Below are 13,560 nucleotides of genomic sequence, written 5' to 3'. Positions count from 1 at the left end.
GGAATTGAAGAGAAGCTACAAAATGCAGAGGAGGTGATAGCAGAAATGTTGAAGCTACAAGACCAACTCCAGTGGAAACTAATAGATCAAGAAGGCCGCTCGAGAAGGGAAAATGTGAGGATCTACGGAGTTCCCGAAGGAACCGAAGGTAAACCCGGATTGATGATTCCCTTCGTGGAGAAGCTGCTTAGAGAGAACCTTGATATACCGGCCGCAAAAGACCTACAGATAGAAAGGGCTCACTGCGCGTTGGCACCACAGCCTCCGGCGGGCGCCCAGCCCAGATCGATTCTGATCAGATTTCTCAGTTACAGAACGAAGGAAGAGGTGCTTAAAAGAGCATGGCAAAAGAAAGGTTTCATGTGGAACAACTGTAGAATCAGTTTAGACCACGACTACGCACCGGGGATTCTTGCCAGACGGAAGGAATATACGGAAACACGGAGAGTCCTGAAGGAAAACAACATCAGATTCCAGACCCTGTATCCAGCTCGGCTGAGAGTCTTTTACGACGAAGGGACAAAAACTTACGCTACGGTGGAGGAGGCAACGTCGGACCTGGCGGACCGGGGACTACCTATTAGAGTTATCACCCAACCGGAGTCGCTACTGGAGAGGATTCGGCAGAAGTTGTGGCAGTTAGTGGGGCGAGGACGCTCCACTCGAAACAGAGTGTCAAACTACAAGGAAAAGCTGCAAATATTCAGACGCGAATGTACAGAGAATACAGATTAATTAAGAGAAATGACTGAAAAGAGTAAATCGGACTTAAAAGTAAAATGAAAACTGGTAACTGAAAATAATCTAGGCGGAATAACTTGAATGATAGCAATATGGTCGAGACATAAATAGGAGAAAATTCTCTATGATTATTCAAACTGCTGAGGGCCCTCTAACACAGGGTGAAGATAGAGGTTATCCCTCTGAACTGAGGCGGGTCAGTGCTCAGGCCTCACTGTGGGAAGTCGGGGAAAATTTTCAAATGTTATACGTTCAGAAATGTCTAGGGTGTGGTTATATGTCTTGGTTTACTGTTGAGAAGGGATTGCTTACTGTTTGGTTAGAAAAGGAGAGTGCTTTTTTTCTACTAGAGAAAAATGCAAACTGAATTGGTAAAAATAATTTCCTATAATGTTAATGGGGTTTTGAATCCAATTAAAAGAAATAAGATTATGTCTAAATTGAAAAAAGAGAGGGCACAAATAGCTTTCCTCCAGGAAACACATATGAGCCAATCTGAACATGGAAAATTAAAAAGAATGGGCTTTAAGCATGTATTTTATTCATCATATAAATTGAGTCACAAAAGAGGGGTAGCTACTTTAATATCAAGTACTCTTAATTATGAACATATTTCAGAGACTAGAGACAAAGAAGGACGGTTTGTAAAAATCACAGGAAGAATAGAAGGTACAGAAATAACATTGCTGAATGTTTATGCTCCTCCAGGTAGTGAATGGTCATTTTATAGACACATTTTTGACCTAATGGTCAGTTCTCGAGGGGTAGTAATTTGTGGAGGGGATTTTAATATTAGATTAAATCCTATATTAGATTCTTCAAGAATAGTTACTCAGAATAAACCTCTGACTCGGAAAGTGAATTCATTGATGGAGGAGTTGGGAATTGTAGATGTCTGGAGGGAATTACACCCTACTAGTAAAGATTATACATATTACTCTTTCCCTCATTCAGCCTATTCAAGGATAGACTATTTCTTTATCTTTAATACAGATAGACTCAGGATAAAAAACTGTAATATTGCAACAATTGATCTGTCGGATCATAGCCCAGTCTCTATGTCTCTAATCCTGGAAAGGAAAATGAGGAAAACACTATGGAGGCTAAACTCACATATACTTAATAACCCAAAAGTAATGGAGAGATTAAGGGGAGAAATCAAAGAATATCTAGACCTTAATGACACGGGAGAAACATCACCAGTGATTTTATGGGATACATTGAAAGCTGTACTGAGAGGGAAAATTATTTCCATTACTACTCACATGAAAAAAATCAATGCACAAAAATTAGCAGACCTTCAAGGAAAATTAAAACAACTTCAAGTTGGAGATAGCAACAAAAGTAATTCAAATCGAAAACAGGAAATTAGGAAATTGCAAAGTGAAATTGATGATATTTATACGTTGGAAACTCAAAGAAATTTTCTTTACCTGAGACAAAAGAATTATGAAGTAGGAGGTAAATCAGCTAGATTATTAGCATATAAATTACGAAAACAACAAGCAGACAATACAATTCATAAAATAAAGAATCCAAAGACAAAGCTTGTGGAGAGTACAATAGGGAAAATTCAAGAGAGTTTTGAAACGTATTATCGAGAGCTGTACTCCCAACCCCGGGCCCCCAATGAGCCCTATATAGACAGTGTATTGAATTTTTTAGATCTACCTAAACTTACAGATTTACAAAATGAAAGTTTATTAGCACCAGTAACTGTCAAAGAACTGAACGTGGCCATCTCTAGGTTAAAGGCTGGAAAGTCCCCGGGTTCTGATGGGTTTACCTCAGAGTGGTACAAGTCCCTGAAGACACAGTTAGCCCCATTACTACTTAACACCTTTAATTGGATCTTGCAGAGAGGAGAAACTCCACCTTCCTGGAGAGAAGCGATTATTTCAGTTATTCCTAAAGAGGATAAAGATAAACTAGAATGTGGCAATTATCGGCCAATTAGTGTTCTTAATTTAGATTACAAACTATTTACATCTATATTAGCGCGCAGATTGGAAAAGCTTTTACCTGGCCTCATCCATTTAGACCAGACTGGATTTATTCAACAAAGACAAACACAGGACAACATAAGGAGAACTCTGCACATATTAGAACAGGTTAATAAGAACGAGACAGAGACAATGGTAGTAGGATTGGACGCTGAGAAAGCTTTTGATTCGGTTAGTTGGGCATTCCTATACAGAGTGTTAGGAAGATTCGGCTTTCAAGAAAGGTTTATTAAAGTAATTCAGACTCTGTATGACAGCCCAACAGCCCGAATTAAGATAAATGGGGACCTCTCTGACTCCTTCATTTTAGAGAGAGGCACTAGACAGGGATGCCCAATTTCTCCTCTCCTTTTTGCGCTATATATTGAACCACTTGCCCAACTAATAAGACAGAGCGAAATCGTAAAAGGTATCAAGGTGGCAGGGATTGAACAGAAAGTGGCGTTATTCGCAGATGATGTTTTGGTCTATCTGAGTGAACCAGAAAAATCATTTATAGGATTGTTTACACTGTTGGATGACTTTGGGAAAATATCAGGTTATAAAATAAATGTAAAGAAAACGCAGGTTATGTCCCTAAATTATACACCATCCAAAAAATTGCAGGATACATACGATCTTAAGTGGGAAGCTAAATCATTAAAATATTTAGGAATAACCCTGCCGAAGGATCTTTCAACACTGTCACAGGTAAATTATGGGCCATTAATCTCAGAGATAAAAGCAGATATGCATAGATGGAATCTTATCCCCTTTTTAAGTTTAAATTCAAGGATAAATACTATAAAAATGAATATTCTTCCTCGGTTATTATATCTTTTCCGTACTTTACCAGTGGAGGTGGATGATAATCAATTCAGGGAATGGGACAAATGGATTTCCCGCTTCATTTGGCAAGGAAGGAAACCTAGAATTCGATATAACACTTTACAGTTAGGGAAGGAAAGAGGAGGTATGGTTCTTCCTTGCCTGAGAAATTATTTTTATGCCTCACAGATAACCCCTCTGTTATATTGGTGTAATAGGGAATATAAGGCTAGATGGAAGGAAATAGAATTTGGATTAGTTGACAGTTTTCCTCTTCAGGCCTCAATAGCTGACAAAGGATTGATGGCCCAGTTGGAAAAATTTATTAATGCTTGGATAAATCTTACATTAAAAGTATGGCAGAAGGTGGTTAATTCATGTGGAATTAATAACATGCTAAAACTCTTTAGATGGTGTGCATATGATACCGAATTCCTTCCCAACAGAGGAGATGAAAGATTTGAGCTATGGATAAAGAAAGGTCTTACAACCTACCTCTCATTTATAGATAAAAGAGTATTACAAAGTTTCCAAATCCTGCAGGACAAACATGGCCTAGAACATAATGACTTTTTTAGGTACCTTCAAATACGAAACTATGTTAACCAGAGTTGTAGATATACAGACCTATCAACAGTAGAATTAGAATTTTTCAAGATTCTGAATTTGGCTTGCAGTTCAATACCTAGTAAATCAGTTTCTCGCCTATATAATGCACTCTCCCATGCTAAAAATGTAAATACACTGTATATTAAAGAGAAGTGAGAGAAAGAAGCGGGGTTGGTACTTTCAGAGGAGGCTTGGGGGAAAATCTGCAGCTTTCAATGGTCCTCGACTAATTCTTTGACTTGGAGAGAACATTGTTGGAAAAACATTATAAGATACTTCAAGACCCCATATCAGGAAAAATATAAAGATACAAATGTGATGTGTTGGAGAAGGTGCGGCTCTAAGGAGGCAAATCATTTTCATATTTTCTGGGATTGCCCTAAATTAAGTCTATTTTGGGAAGGTATTCATAGAACATTAGTTAAGGTACTTAGGTCCCAGATACCTCTGAACTTTGAGACGCTCTATTTGGGGCATGTATTGTTCCTTGAACAGAAGGAAGATATAAAGTTGCTGCAGGCCCTCTTAGCGGCAAGTAAGAAATCAATCACTAGAAAATGGCTAAATCCAATACCGCCTACATTAGAAGATTGGTACGAAATTATCTTGGAAATATTTAAAATGGAAAAGTTGACCTACTCCCTGAGAACTCAAAAAGAAACATTTTATCAAATCTGGAATAAATGGATTGAATATATAACCCCAATGCGAGCAGACTTTAGATGACTCTCCTAATGATTTATATTGCTCTTCTCATCAACACAGTAATATTGCTAACGTAAGCACCCCTAGTCTAAATGTTTGTTGTTTTTTTTTTGGAAAATAGAGAATTAACACAAGTAAAGGGAAAGATTTGGGAAAGGGATAAAAAAAAGAAAAAATTAAGTAAATAAGTACATAGGGATTGGATAATTATGTCTGCGGGCAGGAACAAGCACGAACAAATTGGGATATAAACACCTACAATGGTTGGTATATAGGCTTGTATGCAACATTTTGGACCAGTGGAAATGGTCCAGAAGGGTTGTATGGAAACTATTATTACCATTTTTCTTGACAACTAATTTCATTACTTAGCCTAATAGGTTAGATTTACCACAGTACATAATTATCTATTTAAATGTTTATTTTGCTTTTATATCATCTCAATGTGTACTTAAGAATGTATAAATAATTGTAGTTTTATACATATAAAAAATGGAAAAGGTTATATGTGTGAAAAAAGTACATGATAATTGTGAATTCATTATCCAAATAAAAATAAAATTAAAAAAAAAAGAAATGGTGGATGTGGTTTCAGTTTCAGCATTTAAGAAAAATTTAGGTAGATACATAGATGGGAGGGGTATGAGGGACTATGGTCCTGATGTAGGTTAATGGTACCAGTCAGATTAATAGTTTGGCATGAACTAGATGGGCTGAAGGACCAAGTAAAATGGATAGCTTTACGATGGAGTCAGAATTGTGATGAGTTCAGTGATCCACACAGTCTAACTTGGACTCTTGCAAAAGCATCGGGATCCTTGGTTTTACAAAATGTATAAGCTGCAAAAGCAAGGAAGTAATACGAAAACCTTTCTAAATTTATTGCTAGGGCTCAGTGGAAGATTTGTTCAAATCTGAAAACTAAACTTTAGGAAGTTTTAAAGAAATACCAGGTTGAGGAACTAATAATGTAAAGGCCAATAATGTTATCCTTGAAACCGAAGGAATATTTAATTGAGATGCTCAGATCTCTGAGAAAGAAACGACAGAAACTGTTTCCAATGGCAGGAGATTGGAAACCAACAGACTCAATACGGATATAACCATATAACAATTACAGGACGGAAACAGGCCATCTCGGCCCTTCTAGTCCGTGCCGAACGCTTACTGTCACCTAGTTCCACCGACCTTCACTCAGCCCATAACCCTCCATTCCTTTCCTGTCCGTATAGCTATCCAATTTAACTTTAAATGACAATATCAAACCCGCCTCTACCACTTCTGCAGGAAGCTCGTTCCACACAGCTACCACTCTCTGAGTAAAGAAGTTCCCTCTCATGTTGCCCCTAAACTTTTGCCCCCAACTCTCAACTCATGTCCTCTTGTTTGAATCTCCCCTACTCTCAATGGAAAAAGCCTATCCACGTCAACTCTATCTATCCCCCTCATAATTTTAAATACTTCTATTAAGTACCCCCTCAACCTTCTACGCTCCAATGAATAAGGACCCAACTTGTTCAACCTTTCTCTGTAACTTAGGTGCTGAAATCCAGGTAACATTCTAATAAATCTTGTCTGTACTCTCTCTATTTTGTTAACATCTTTCCTATAATTCGGTGACCAAAACTGTACACAATACTCCAAATTTGACCTTATCAATGCCTTGTACAATTTTAACACTACATCCCAACTCCTATACTCAGTGCTCTGATTTATAAAGGCCAGCATACCAAAAGCTTTCTTCACCACCCTATCCACATGAGATTCCACCTTCAGGGAGCTAGGCACCACCCTACCATTTACCATGTATGTCCTATTTTGATTAGTCCTACCAAAATGTAGCACCTCACATTTATCAGCTTTAAACTCCATCTGCCATCTTTCAGCCCACTCTTCTAACTGGCCTAAATCTCTCTGCAAGCTTTGAAAACCTACTTCATAATCCACAACGCCACCTATCTTGGTATCATCTGCATACTTACTAATCCAATTTACCACCCCATCATCCAGATCATTAATGTATATGACAAACAACATTAGACCCAGTACAGATCCCTGAGGCACACCACTAGTCACCGGCCTCCAATCTGACAAACAGTTATCCACCACTACTCTCTGGTGTCTCCCATCCAGCCACTGCTGAATTCCATTTTACTTCTTCAATATTAATGCCTAACGATTGAACCTTCCTAACTAACCTTCCGTGTGGAACCTTGTCAAAGGCCTTACTGGTCCATATAGACAACATCTACCGCTTTACCCTTGTCAACTTTCCTAGTAACCTCTTCAAAAAATTCAATAAGATTTGTCAAACATGACCTTCCACGCACAAATCCATGTTGACTGTTCCTAATCAGACCCTGTCTATCCAGATAATTATATATACCATCTCTAAGAATATTTTCCATGAATTTACCCACCACTAACGTCAAACTCACAGGTCGATAATTGCTAGGTTTACTCTTAGAACCCTTTTTAAACAATGGAACAACATGAGCAATATGCCAATCCTCCGGCACCATCCCCGTTTCTAATGACATTTGAAATATTTCTGTCAGAGCCCCTGCTATTTCTACACTAACTTCCCTCAAGGTCCTAGGGAATATCCGGTCAGGACTCGGAGACTTATCCACTTTTATATTCCTTAAAAGCACCAGTACTTCCTCTTCTTTAATCATCATAGTTTCCATAACTTCTTTACCTGTTTCCCTTACCTTACACAATTCAACATCCTTCTCCTTAGTGAATACCGAAGAAAAGAAATTGTTCAAAATCTCCCCCATCTCTTTTGGTTCCACTCTGATTCTCTAAGGGACCAATTTTATCCCTCACTGTCCTTTTGCTATTAGTATAACTGTAGAAACCCTTTGGAGTTATTTTCACCTTGCCAAAGCAACCTCGTATCTTTTAGCTTTTCTAATTTCTTTCTTAAGATTCTTTCTACATTCTTTATATTCCTTGAGCACCTCATTTACTCCACGCTGCCTGTATTTATTGTAGATATCTCTCTGTTTCCGAACCAGGTTTCCAATATCCCTTGAAAACCATGGCTCTCTCAAACTTTTAACCTTTCCTTTCAACCTAACAGGAACGTAAAGATTCTGTACTCTCAAAATTTCACCTTTAAATGACCTCCATTTCTCTATTACATCCTTCCCATAAAACAAATTGTCCCAATCCACTCCTAAATCCTTTTGCATCTCCTCAAAGTTAGCCTTTCTCTAATCAAAAATCTCAACCTTGAGTCCAGACCTATCCTTCTCCATAATTATATTGAAACTAATGGCATTGTGATCACTGGACCCAAAGTACTCCCCAACACATACCTCCGTCACCTGACCTATCTCATTCCCTAACAGGAGATCCAACACTGCCCCTTCTGTAGTTGGTGCCTCTATGTATTGCTGCAAAACACTATCCTGCATACATTTTACAAACTGTAAATCTTCCAGCCCTTTTACAGTATGGGCTTCCCAGTCTATGTGTGGAAAATTAAAATCTCCCACAATCACAACCTTGTGCTTACTACAAATATTTGCATTCTCCTTACAAATTTGCTCCTCCACTTCTCGCTCCCCATTAGGTGGTCTATAATACACCCCTATACATGTTACTACATCTTTCCCATTCCTCAATTCCACCCAAATAGCCTCCCTAGACGAGCCCTCTAATCTATCCTGCCAGAGCACCACTGCAATATTTTCTCTGACAAGCAATGCAACACCTCCCCCTCTTGTCCCTCCGATTCTATCACACCTGAAGCAACGAAATCCAGGAATATTGCCAATGACACCCTTCCTGCAACCATGTTTCACTAATAGCTACAACATCATACTTCCAGGTATCAATCCATGCTATAAGCTCATCCACCTTTCTTACAATGCTCCTAGCATTAAAATAAATGCATTTAAGAAATTTTCCACCTCTTACTCTCTGTTTATCACTAACGGTGCAAACAACTTTACTATTTTCTTTTTCTTCCTTCTCCCCTACATCTGTTCCTACACTCTGGTTCCCCTCCCCCCTTGTATCTAATTTAAATCCACGGGAGCCTCTTTGGCAAACCTACCTGCAAGAATATTTGTTCCCCTCCAGTTCAGATGTAAACCGTCCCGCCGGAACAGGTCCCACCTTCCCTGGAAAGCTGCCCAATTATCTATAAATCTGAAGCCCTCCCTCCTGCACCATGTCTTTAGCCACCTGTTGATTTGTGCTATCTTACTTTTTCTAAACCCACCTGCACATGGCATTGGTAGCAATCCTGAGATTGCTATCCTGGAGGTCCTGTCCTTTAACTTGGCACCTAACTCCCTAAACTCATCTTTCAGGATGACTGGCAAAAGAGGGTTTTTAAATGGGGTGAAATTTTAAGTTAGTGCATGCTGCATAGGAAATGGATAGAATTTAGCAATGGGAGCTTGGCCAAATTGGGCTTTTCTTCTTTGCAAATTACAGGGTTGAACAGGGTGTGGGGCTAATTGGATAAGTTGAGAGCTGTAAGAGAAATGGAAGTCTAACAATCTCATTTATCAAAGTTAATGTGGAATAAATTTGACATGAACATTTTTCAGGACTAGGTTCAGTACTTGTGATGCATTCTGATCAAGACATCATTCACTTTGAACTCTCTTCTAATCCACCCAGTAATGCATTTCAGTATTCACTTTGCCCTTTTCTTTAAAGACCTGATAGTTTAGTATGTTGTCTTAAAATAATAAGACTAGATGTTCATCATGAGCATTCCTTATCTTAGATCCTAACTATTATGTCCTTTTCCATGGACCTCTGGTACTGTTTTATTCCCAAGAATTTATGAGTTTACTGAAATGTGTTTACTTTTGTCCTCAGAACTACGCAATCGAGGCATTTATCTAGAAAGATTGGGCGCTGCACTACGATTCCTGTGTCCAACAATGGGAGAGTAAGTCTGTAGTCCATGCCTATCAAGATTGATCCATAAATTTTGAAGACCAATAGGAACAAGAGGATATTCAGTTGTTTGAACGCATGCTTTGGCTCAGTCATGGCTGACTTGTACTTCAACCTAGTTTATACAATTTTATTCCAGATACATTTGTTTGCAGATGAATTAATCTGTGGTTAAGGCTTTAGAATTTAACTATTGTTTAATTGATGATTTAGAAACATAGAAATTTACAGCACATTACAGGCCCTTCAGCCCACAGTGTTGTGCCGACCATGTAACCTACTATAGCGACTGCCTAGAATTTCCCTACCGCATAACCCTCTATTTTTCTAAACTCAATGTGCCTATCTAAGAGTCTCTTAGAAGACCCTCTTGTATCCACCTCTACCACCTTTGCTGGCAGTGCATTCCATGCACCCATCACGCTCTGTATGAAAAACATACCTCTGACTTACCCCTTGTACCTACTTCCAAGCACCAGAAAACTATGCCCCCTTGTGGGTTAGCCATTTCAACCCTGGGAAAAAGCCTCTGGCTAACCGCACAATCAATGCCTCTCATCACCTTATACATCTCTATCAGGTCACCCCTCATCTGCTCCAAGGAAAAAAGGTCAAGTTCACTGAACCTATTCTCATAAGGTACGCCATCCAATCCAGGCAACGTCATGGTACATCTCCTCTGCACTCTCTCTATAGTATCCACATCCTTCCTGTAATGAGGTGACCAGAACTGAACACAGTACTCCCAAGTGGGGTCTTAACTATGGTCTTCTATAGCTGTATATAGTCATTTTGTGATCCTGATCGGATTGTGAGAATGAGGCAAATGTGCATGTGTGTACGTAATGTTTTGAAAGTAATCTGTAGATTGATAATGAGCTACCTTCTCTCGTAATTACAGAGAAGGGTTATAAAATAAATTTCAGCTCCTGGTAGAGCTTAGCTCCTAACCTGACTTCTTTACCTGACGCTGTACTCTAAAGTTCACACAGGGGATATAGCTGGTTTTGAAATTCTGTGTCTGGTTCTCAGGATGCGCAGCACCGAGCTGCAAATCGAGGTTCAGAGGATAATTCCAGTGAGGAAACGGAAAGCCAAGCACGGCATTTGCTAAGCCAGCAGAAAGTGAAGGGGACATTAACAATGTTACGATTCCGAAGAAGTGCCCAGGTCAAAGCAGCTGCAGTTTCTGAGGTAGTTTGCAGTGTGTGTTCTCTCTCTCTCTCTCTCAGCTCTCTCATATTTTCACTCGTGACAGAAAATCCAATCTCCACAAATATTTTTAATTCACACCACCCACACCCAATTTAATTACAAACTGCAAATGCCATTAGGCGAGTATTTGGAGCAACTTGCAGCAGGTCTGGCCTTTGTTACTGCAATCACTTCCTGTTTTATTTACAGGGCAGAGAGAGAATCCCAAGGTGGGAGATTCCAAAGCGAGACTCCGACAGCTTGCAAGACTCCGAGTTTGAATCGGCAGCCCCAAATCCGGTATGACACTGCATCAATGAGAATCAGAATCGGGTTTATTGTCACTGACACATGCTGTTCTGTGGCAGCGGAAGAGTGCAAAGATATTAAAATCTATACGTTACAAAAATAGGGGGGGGGAGTGCAAAAATATAATGAAGGGAAGAAGCTGTTCCTTAATCACTGACTATGAGCCTTCAGGGTTGTGTAGGTTCTTAGTGATGGTTGCCACTTTTTTGAAGATGCCCTAGACGGTAGAAGGGTTGTGCCCATGATGGACTAACTGAACGTATATCCCCTGCAGCCTCTTGTGATCCTGTGCATTGGAGGCTCCATACCAGGCTGTGATGCAACCAGTCACAATGCTCTCCATTGAGCATCTATAGAGAGTCTCAAACTCTTAACGAAATAGAACTGCTGGCTTGCTTTTTTCATGATTGCATTGATGTGTTGGGCCCAAAGAATATTACAGCACAGTACAGGTCCTTCTGGCCACAGTGTTGTGCCGACCTTTTAACCTACTCTAAAATCAATCTAATCCTACCCTCCTACCCTTCATAGCCCTCCATTTTCTAACATTCATGTGCCTATTTAAGAGTTTCATAAATGTCAGTAATGTATCTGCCTCTACCACCACTCCTGGCACCATTCCTCCTCATACCTACATTTCTGTTTTTTTTTAAAAAGAAACAACGACCTGTGACATTCTCCCCCCCCCCCCCAATATCTTCCTCCATTCACTTTAAAATATGTCCACTTGTATTAGCAATTTCCCCGGGGAAAAAGCCTCTAGGTTATCCTCTTGATCCATGCCTCTTATCATTTTGTGCACTTCTATCAAGTTGCTTCTTGTCCTCCAATCCAAAAAGAAGAGCCCTATCTCACTCAACCTGTGCTTATAAGATACGCCCTTTAGTTCAGGCAGCATTCTGGTAAATCTCCTCTGCACCGTCTAAAGTTTCCACATTACCTAATCAGAACGAAACAGGATACTTCAAGTGTGGTCTAACCACGGTTTTATATAGCTGCAACATTCCTTCACGGGCCTATCAAAGTGTCTGCTATTAGACCAAGACGGGGCTAGCTGACACTGTTGGAGTTTGTCTTTCTCAGTCTATACATTGAAAGAGGACGGGAGTGAGCATTCTGGAAATTACTCCATGATGGTCTCCCAAAGTCAGTGGGTGAAACCAAGCGGATGGAGTTGGGTGGAGGTGTAGCTTCTGAACAAAAAAATTTGATCAGAAAGGATTTGTAGGAATGATAAGTAGGTTGGAACTCTCCAAAAAAAACAAACTCTTCTGTGAGATGGCCATAATAGAGGCATTTAACATTTGATGAGATAAAATTAGTATTGATTCCTTTCCGAAGATCTGTCAAGAATATGTTGATTACTTGCTTATGTTGGTAGGGTATAAAATGATGAGAGGCATTGATCTTGTGGATAGTCAGAGACTTCTTCCCCAGGGCTGAAATGGCTAACATGAGAGGGCACAATTTTAAGGTGCTTGGAAGTAGGTATAGAGGAGATGTCAGGGGTAAGTTTTTTACGCAGAGAGTGGTGAGTGCTTGGAATGGGCTGCCAGCAACGGTGGTAGAGGCAGATACGATAGGGTCTTTTAAGAGTCTTTTGGATAGGTACGTGGAGCTTAGAAAACTAGAGGGCTATGGGTAACCCTAGGTAATTTCTAAAGTAAGTACATGTTCAGCACAGCATTGTGGGCCGAAGGGCCTGTATTGAGCTGTAGGTTTTCTATGTTTCTGCTTGCAGTTCACTCAGGAATATGGAAACATAGAATAGAATATGACTGAAAAATCCCCAGGTTGTGGTTGGAATTTGAAACTCTGAGGCAAATGGCTTATTTCGCAAGGGGTAACCTGATGATAGCCAAGTTTGATAGGTGAAATTATTCTCATGTGAAGTATCAGAGTTGGCCATCTAATTTTAAAATTAGATTCCAGTCTAAGATCTTCCTCAATATTCCTTCATTAGATGGCTGATATATGGCTCTTTCAGGGATCTATACAAAACAGAACCATTTTCTTAAACCAAGTCTGCCTTGACCCACCCCAGTACTTCTCAGCATTAGTTTCCTGCTCTTCTCATGCAGAATAGAAAAGGCAGATTCTCTTTGGCTTCTGCTTACCATTAAATCAATACTATGAAAGGCATGTTTTAATGTTATTCTTCTCAATCAAGGCAGGATGTTTTTGGACAAATTGATCATGATATTGATTCATATTCAAGAAAAAAGCTCCAACAACCTGTTTACATAGAAACATAGAAAATAGG

General features: G+C 39.6%; 1 protein-coding gene across 4 annotated transcripts in view; it reads left to right on the top strand.

Moving 5' to 3' along the window:
• phtf1 (putative homeodomain transcription factor 1) overlaps nt 1-13,560 on the top strand; it is a 36,412-nt gene that overhangs the window by 7,676 nt on the left and 15,176 nt on the right. For all 4 annotated transcript variants that reach the window (XM_063065430.1, XM_063065431.1, XM_063065428.1 and 1 more), the window contains 3 exons: nt 9,714-9,786; nt 10,827-10,988; nt 11,199-11,288. In XM_063065430.1, coding sequence (XP_062921500.1) covers nt 9,714-9,786; nt 10,827-10,988; nt 11,199-11,288 — 325 coding nt within the window. The remainder of the gene's footprint in view (nt 1-9,713; nt 9,787-10,826; nt 10,989-11,198; nt 11,289-13,560) is intronic.

This window comes from Mobula hypostoma, chromosome 13, assembly GCF_963921235.1.
Source record: "Mobula hypostoma chromosome 13, sMobHyp1.1, whole genome shotgun sequence".
NCBI lineage: Eukaryota > Metazoa > Chordata > Chondrichthyes > Myliobatiformes > Myliobatidae > Mobula > Mobula hypostoma.
This window is presented reverse-complemented; position numbering and strand designations above follow the sequence as displayed.